This window comes from Hemibagrus wyckioides, linkage group LG12 (genome assembly GCF_019097595.1).
Source record: "Hemibagrus wyckioides isolate EC202008001 linkage group LG12, SWU_Hwy_1.0, whole genome shotgun sequence".
NCBI lineage: Eukaryota > Metazoa > Chordata > Actinopteri > Siluriformes > Bagridae > Hemibagrus > Hemibagrus wyckioides.
The window spans coordinates 13143430-13151241 of NC_080721.1; the positions used below are offsets into that span (position 1 = coordinate 13143430).

At 39.7% G+C, this 7812-nt stretch overlaps 1 protein-coding gene across 1 annotated transcript; it reads right to left on the bottom strand.

Moving 5' to 3' along the window:
* On the bottom strand, positions 1-7304 carry LOC131362971 (cytoglobin-2-like). The gene is made up of 3 exons (XM_058405356.1): positions 7003-7304; positions 1406-1637; positions 1-405 (listed from the first exon to the last, which is right to left on the bottom strand). Exons 1-3 carry the CDS (start codon positions 7137-7139, stop codon positions 253-255), a joined length of 522 nt encoding a protein of 173 aa, XP_058261339.1. The 5' UTR covers positions 7140-7304; the 3' UTR covers positions 1-252.
* Positions 7305-7812: the final 508 nt, after the last annotated feature.

Sequence of the window (7812 nt, forward strand, 5' to 3'; positions counted from 1 at the left end):
TTTTGTGTCATGATGAAATACACATCGATATTCTTTATATACTTTATAAACCACATTAACTAGAACGAAAACATATTGTGCATATATAAAAATGTTCCTTTTTTTTGTTCAGAAGTGCATAATTTCTGAATAATCTGCATTTTACTCCCTGATGAATATCATTCCTGCAGAGACAGATTTCAGGACAAACTTCCAGTTAGAAAGAACAAAATACTGTATAGCAGTGATATTCTCTCTCTCTCTCTCCCTCCCTCACTCTGTGGAAGTCCAGCCGATCTCCGAGTAGACCCGAGTGACATGCCAGTAAACCACGCCCATCAGTTTTGACCACGCCCCCTGTGCTTCCTCACCGAAGGTTTCAGGGAAAGCCTCCACCAGCACTTCCAGTATGACTCCAGCCAGAATCTGAGAGAAGGAAAGACGAGAAGAGAATAATAAAGTGAATATCACTCCATCACTCATCAGAAACTAAAACAACTCACCCTATTGATTATTCTTATCTTATTTTGTATAAATTCTTTTGTGGGATTTGATAGCAAAGACTGGTTAAAAAAAGTCAAAGAAAAATAGTTTCCTGTGTTATTTGACTAGAAAATACCAAACTGGACATTTCAAAGTACACTATATTGCCAAAAGTTGTGGGACGTCTGCCTTTACATGCAGATGAATGTAATATGGAGTTGTCCCGCCCTTTACAGCTATAACAGCTTCAACTCTTCTGGGAAGGCTTTCCACAAGGTTTAGGAGTGTGTTTATGGGAATTTTTGACCATTGCTCTAGAAGCGCATTTGTGAGGTCAGGCACTGATATTGGACGAGAAGGTCTGGCAGTCTCTGCTCGAATTCATCCCAAAGGTGTTCTATGGGGTTGGGGTGCAGACCAGTCAAGTTCCTCCACACCAAAATCACTCATCCATGTCTTTATGGACCTTGCTTTGGTCACTGGTGTGCAGTCATGTTGGAACAGGAAGGGGTCATCCCCAAACTGTTCCCACAAAGCATGAAATTGTCCAAAATGTCTTGGTATGAAGCTGAAGCATTAAGAGTTCCTTTCACTGGAACTAAAGGGCCGAGCCAAACCCCTGAAAAACAACACCTGAACTCAATGATTTGGAGGGGTGTCTCAATACTTTTGGAAATATAGTTATGAAACGGTATTTCGATTCCTCTGTATGTCTGCACATATGGTGGTATTGACAATAAAGAACCTTGAAACTTGAACCTTGAACTGGTACGGGGCACGACAGACACTTAATGTTCAGAAAATAGAAGTGTTGCATCATAAAACTGAAGAGCCAATCAAGTGCTGATATTCAAATTAAGCCCATGCTTAATGCTGAATTTCTAAATGAGGAACCATCCACAAGAGACTGTGTGTGTGTGTGTGTTTAACCTCCTCCACATACCTTAAAGTAGTGTGGCTGGACATTGTGCTTATGTGCGTGGGATTTGGCCACCAGTTCCACCACAGACGCCATCTTCTCTCCATCCTGGACATTCTCCACCAGTGTGTTGAGCGCCTTCATCACCCGCACGGAGTGTTTCTGCAGCTGCTTGCTTGCCTGCATTTCCTGCACATCCTCCATGTGCCGAAACTCGCTGAAGTACTGCTTTGCTGCAGGGAAACCCGTAAAGAGTCTGAGAATAAAGGATATTAGTTATATAAGTTAAGGGACAAAAATCACAAGCTTTCTATTCGGTAGTGCAAACTATAACTAATTTCTATAGTCTGTGATTGTGTGTGTGTGTGTGTGTGTGTGTGGTTTGGCCCAGATAACATTACAGTTCTGGAAAGCTGTATAATATTTAACCCAAAGTAAAGCACTGACTCCCTTATTGCCACACACACACACACACACACACACACACACACACATACGCTTTTACCTTATCACACATTTATTCGGAAATTATTCATCTGGAGATCAAAGTATACAACAAAAACACACAGACACACACACAGACACACACAGGGGTCGTGAACTTCGCTGCTCTGTGCTGAAAGCTACACTGTGTCTCAAAGCAGCTTTTTAATCTCCTTCATTACAAATCAAACAAGTGGGAAATTATTTCTCTCATCTGTTTTATCTTATTTCCTCTTTTCTTTCTCTTTCATCATTATCATCAGTTTCTCTCTTTCTTCTCTTTTATCCATTCCTAAGAGTAGAAAGAACCACTGACTATAGAAAACATGTATTTTTTCTGATCATGGTCACTATAGATTGCTGATCTGCTTCTGGTGTTTGGATGGACAGATTAGGTTCTGGTGTTTGGATGAACAGATCAGGTTCTGGTGTTTGGATGAACAGATTAGGTTCTGGTGTTTGGATGAACAGATTAGGTTCTGGTGTTTGGATGAACAGATCAGGTTCTGGTGTTTGGATGAACAGATCAGGTTCTGGTGTTTGGATGAGTGTCTATGTAAGCTCATTCTGAATGAAGTCGTAAATTGTACAAGGCACCAGACCTTTAGAGTTAGTCGTGCTCAGAAACAAAAACACACAGAAGAATGTAGGTATGTTTTGAGCAAACATCTCACTTCAGGAGAGTCTTTTCAGTTCATTTCTGTTGGCCTGCATGTAATTATTTGTCTTTCTTTATCAACTGGAGAGATAAACTTTACATTTATTTTCACCGGCTCCTCTTAGACTTATTTCCACCGTCTTTCCTTATCAATTAAATGGAGAGATAAATTTTAGATTTATTTCCTCTGGCTTCTCTACACAGAAGCTCGTACTTGACCGGCTCTTTACAGTATCAGACACGGTTTTTCAATTACTTCAGGAATGTCAGCAGCACAGAATGTTCTAGACAACCGGACATGTGGCCCTGGTTAATATCAGAGATTCTATTATGTGGAAAAATGAGGCATGGAAATTTGACGTCTCTTCAGAAATGTCAACATGGATGGGTGTGTCCGGTTAAAAACCTGTCAGATTTGCTTAGTGACCAGTGACTCTATAAACATATCTGTAATAATGTCCAAAGATTATGTATTAATCTCTCAGATATGTGTGGCAGTTTGGGATATTTGCAGTGATATTAAATGTTGAATCTTGCTCACTGGTGGTTGGTGTTGGAACTATAAGCATTTGGTATTGGGTTTGTTTTGGTTATTAAAATTATGTTGGCATGTTGGTTTGGTATTTGGTCTTTACTCTTGGTATTGGTTTGGAATGTATTTAATATTTGGTTATGGATTCAATTTTGTGTATAAATTTGGGTGTTTATCATTGGTTTGGATCTGGGTACTTAGTGCTGGTGTTGGTTTGGGACATGACTTTAGATATCTTTTACAGTAAAATTTTAAAAGCAAAAATATATACACCTTCGTAGGTAAAAGAAAAGACAAACTATCCCATGGTACCAACTCAGCAGCATGGAATGGTAGGGTTTAGTAATGCTTTTTCCTGAGAAATATCTGAAGTCTATGTAATGAGCTGAAAATCAAGTTGACTCACTCGCTTTCAAAAAAATCAGGATTGAAGTCCGTTGACTTTACAGAAGCACACACATACATTGATAAGGAGTTATGCCTAATGAATAAAGAAATCATTTAACCCTCTTAATGGACCAGTTTTAAAGATTTGGTTAATCGGTTGCTGTGTTACCGTAATGTTTGTTGTTCTTTTCGGACTGCTGCTGGAACTCACTCGGTCTACAGCCTGATTCCAATTCCATCAACAAACAGAGCTTTCCCAGCATGCATTTCATTGGTCAAGCTCTTTTTAAAATGCCTGCAAATATCATTACCACATAACTAAATCCATCTGTGGTACCATGACCCATACACACCTACACACACAGACACTCCTATATCTGCTCTTAACAGCAAATGTCTGTCTGTTTTAAATCTAGGGGAAAATTGGTAGAAATCAGACTATATCGTATTGTTTCAATTTATTTACTTTGGCCTGCAGCAGAACACCAAATGGGTGAAAACATTAAAATTTTTGGAAATATTGGTAGCAAAAAGGATGATTAGTAGATGGATGGATGGATGGATGGATGGATGGATGAAGAACTGGTTGGAAAGACAAACAAATGGATTGATGATGTGATGTGGAAATAATGCCTTGGAAGGATGACTTAATGAATTAAAGTATTAAATAACAGAATGAAAAAATAACTGGATGGACAGAAAACTGAAGGGATAAATGAATAAATGGATGAAGAAGCAATCAGAAAATATATATGTATATATTCCATCCATCCATCCATCCAACACTTCTGAACAGTACCATGTTCTGACAAACACACACCTATAGAAGCATGTAGCTTCACTCAGCATGTTACACTGTAAACCTGTATCACCAGTTACAGGTTTAACACCTTTCCAGTAACAGTGTCACCATCACCACATCAGATCTCTGAGCAGGTCAACAGATTTCATGTGTTTTTAATGTCAAATTACTTCACTTCATACACTATATTGCCAAACGTTTTGGGAATCATTGTTGTTTTTCAGGGGTTGGGCTCGGCCCCTTAGTTCCAGTGAAAGGAACTCTTAATGCTTCAGCTTCATACCAAGACATTTTGGACAATTTCATGCTACCAACTTTGTGGGTACAGTTTGGGGATGACCGCTTCCTGTACCAATGTGACTGCACAACAGTGACCAAAGCAAGGTCCATAAAGACATGGATGAGTGAGTTTGGTGTCCAACACCAGTGTCTGACCTCACAAATGCGCTTCTAGAGGAATGGTCAAAAATTCCCATAAACACACTCCTAAACCTTGTGGAAAGCCTTCCCAGAAGAGTTGAAACTGTCATAGCTGTAAAAGGTGAGACAACTCCATATTACATTCATGTGCAGGTAAAGGCAGACGTCCCAAAACATTTGGCAATAGAGTGTATTTCTTTTCCATTGACTAGATTCTAACTGCCTGAGGCACCACTTATATCCTAAATTTATTTTGTTATACTTTCTTATCAAAGCATGTCTTGAAATCTTTTAGCCTTCTTAAACATTAAGTCATTAAAATCATTCCCTCATTCCGTCTCCATTGTTTCTCTCTGCTGAAGTTGTCTTTTGTTCTGAAGACAAAAAAAAAACTTGTTACAAAGCGCTGACCTTGGAGTCTCCTTCCATTAACGGTACATAATCATCCGCCTACAGAAAACTTCACCACATCAACCATTACCATCAACCAACTTCACGACCATCTATTTAATAACAGTTTATTTGAATAATTTCAATCCGGTTTTCGTCCCCACCATAGGTCTGAGACTTCCCTAGTTAAAATCACCAATGACCTGCTTTTGACAGCTGACTCTGGTTTATTAACTATACGAGTGCTTCTCAACTTTAGTGCGATACCGGTTTGCATAATATTCTCCTTGACAGGCTAGTTTCTGTTGGGATCACTGGCACCCCTCTGTCTTGGTTTAGGTCATACCTTTCTGGTCGCACTCAGTTCATCTCAGTTAAATAGTTTTTGATCAAAATAATCTACAGTCAGGCAGCACAGTGGCTTAGTAGTTAGCACTGTTGCCTCACAGCAAGAAGGTCCTGTGTTCTGAGTTTGGAGTTTGCATGTTCTCCCCGTTCCTGTGTGGGTTTACTCCAGGTACTCCGGTTTCCTCCCACAGTCCAAAAACATGTACATTACTTTGATTGGTAATTCTAAATTGCCCATAGGAGTGAGTGTGTGGTTGTCTGTCTATATGTGTGGCCCTGTGATGGACTGGTGACCTGTCCAGGGTGTACCCCTGCCTTTCGCCCAATGTGTGCTGGGATAGGTTCCAGCAGATCCCCATGACCTTAATCAGGAATAAAACTTGTATAGAAAATGGATGGATGGATAATCTACAGTCACTACTGGTGTTCCCCAGGGTTTTGTCCTGGGCCCACTTTTATTTATTATAATTTAATATAATATTAACCGTCTCCACCCCTCTATCACCACTATTAACACAGCAGTTCTTATTCATACACTGGTCATTACTATAACGCCCTTCTCACTGGTCTTCCTCACAAGGCGCTTCACAATCTTGCGCCTTCATGTCTTACTGAATTTCTGCAGTCATATATTCCTTCACATACACTTAGATCAACATCTCCAATCTCCCTTGTGGTTCCTCGCATACATTTAACTACCATGGGAGCTCGATATTTTAGCTATGTCGCCCCTCGTCTGTGGAACTCTCTCACACTTGATAGCCGCAATTCTGAGATCCTGGAGACTTATAAATCACGCCTGAATACATACCTTTTTACTCAGGCTTTTTTATGATGTGTTTTATGAAGTATGTTGCGCTTTTTTTCTCAATATGTCGAGCCTGTATTGTTGTGTTTGTACTTGTATGTATTTTTATACTGTTGTAAGGTGACCTTGGGTGCCTTTAAATAAAATGCATTATTATTATTATTATTATTTTTACACACAGTTTGATTCCGTTTACAATATATAGATCCTCTGCTGTACAAGTCCATCTGAAGGAGCTGTTGCTATAGAAACGATCGTATATGAAGCCAGTTCTGTTTCAGAAATCCAACAGCAACTTAAACATCTCAAACATTTAAACATCCCCTTTGGGCAGGATTACAACTCTTTCCATGCAGTTCCCTTTCATCATTTCTATCCGTGAAAGGAAACACCTAGCCACAAGCTACTTACAAAACCAGTTTAAGAGACAAAGAAAAACATTTTCAGAATGTAACCATTTTCTATAAACAATATTCACCTCATATCACCTTGTGTTTGCTAGATCAGGAAAACAGTAAGCTGTTTAGATTTATGGTGATAGATTTAACCAGTTGCAGAGAGAAATACAGAGAGAGAGAGAGAGAGAGAGAGAGATTAAAAACAGACAGACAGAGAAAGACAGAGTGAGTCAGAAATAGAAAGAGAGAGACTTATATGGAGAGAGAGATGGAAAGAGACAGAGAGGAAAAACAAGAAAGAATGAGAGAGAGAGAGAGAGAGAAACGGGGATAGAAAAAGAGACTTTTGACTTATAGAGAGAGAGAGAGAGAGAGAGAGAGAGAGAGATGAGTACCTGATCAGCACAGCAACTCCTGCTGCCTCTTTATTCTCGTACACCTTTGACCAGGTGTTCTTGATCATCCCTCTTTCTTCCTCCGTGAGCGTCTCCGGTCTTTCTGTCTGCTCATGCTCTCCTCTGTTTCCCTCCATCTCCCTCACTTCACACACACACTTCTCTCTCTCTTTCTCTCTCTCACTCACACAGTCTCAGATGCTTCTCTCTCTCTCTGGCATGCAGCTGCAACCTTTTACCAGATTCTTTTAGATTTTGCTGAATGAGTCCGTGAAGGTAGAAAGTGCTGAATGAGTTGCGCCCTTCCTCTTTCCCTCTTTTATGTCTCTCACTTCATCCCTCCCACCTCCTTTTTTTTTTTACTACACGTAACTTAACTTCAGTTTTGGCTAAGTGAGCTGACTAAGGAGCATTTAGTCAACGTCTCTCTGTCTCTCTCTCTCTCTCTCTCTCTCTCTCTCACACCTTTAAACTTTTCTTTATCAAGGAACCGCACAGTCATTGCTGCACTTCATATATTGCATAACACACTCATGGTATAATCTGCCGCTTTATGTTGAGTGTGTGTGTGTGTGTGTTCAGATGAGGGGTCAGCTTATCAGTTGTTTCTCTGCATCTGTCAGATCTCTACACACATCTTAACATTATTCTTGAGCTGTTTGTTAATAACAGGTTATGACATATGCTCACTAGGTTTGTTGAGCTCATGTGATCGGGTTTAGAATGTTTTTCTGAGGACTTGGATATGTTCAAATATCTGTGGATGGAAATTCTGATGAAAACCGAGCAGTAAAAACTTGAAATTTTCAA

Bases quoted from the DNA above. Each gene is read 5' to 3' on its own strand.
- LOC131362971 (XM_058405356.1), bottom strand. From the start codon at position 7,139: ATGGAGGGAAACAGAGGAGAGCATGAGCAGACAGAAAGACCGGAGACG. The intron at 1,638-7,002 runs GTACTCATCTCT...CTTTATTCTCAG, and splicing joins GGAGTTGCTGTGCTGATCAG to ACTCTTTACGGGTTTCCCTG. The intron at 406-1,405 runs GTATGTGGAGGA...TCCTTCTCTCAG, and splicing joins TCCAGCCACACTACTTTAAG to ATTCTGGCTGGAGTCATACT.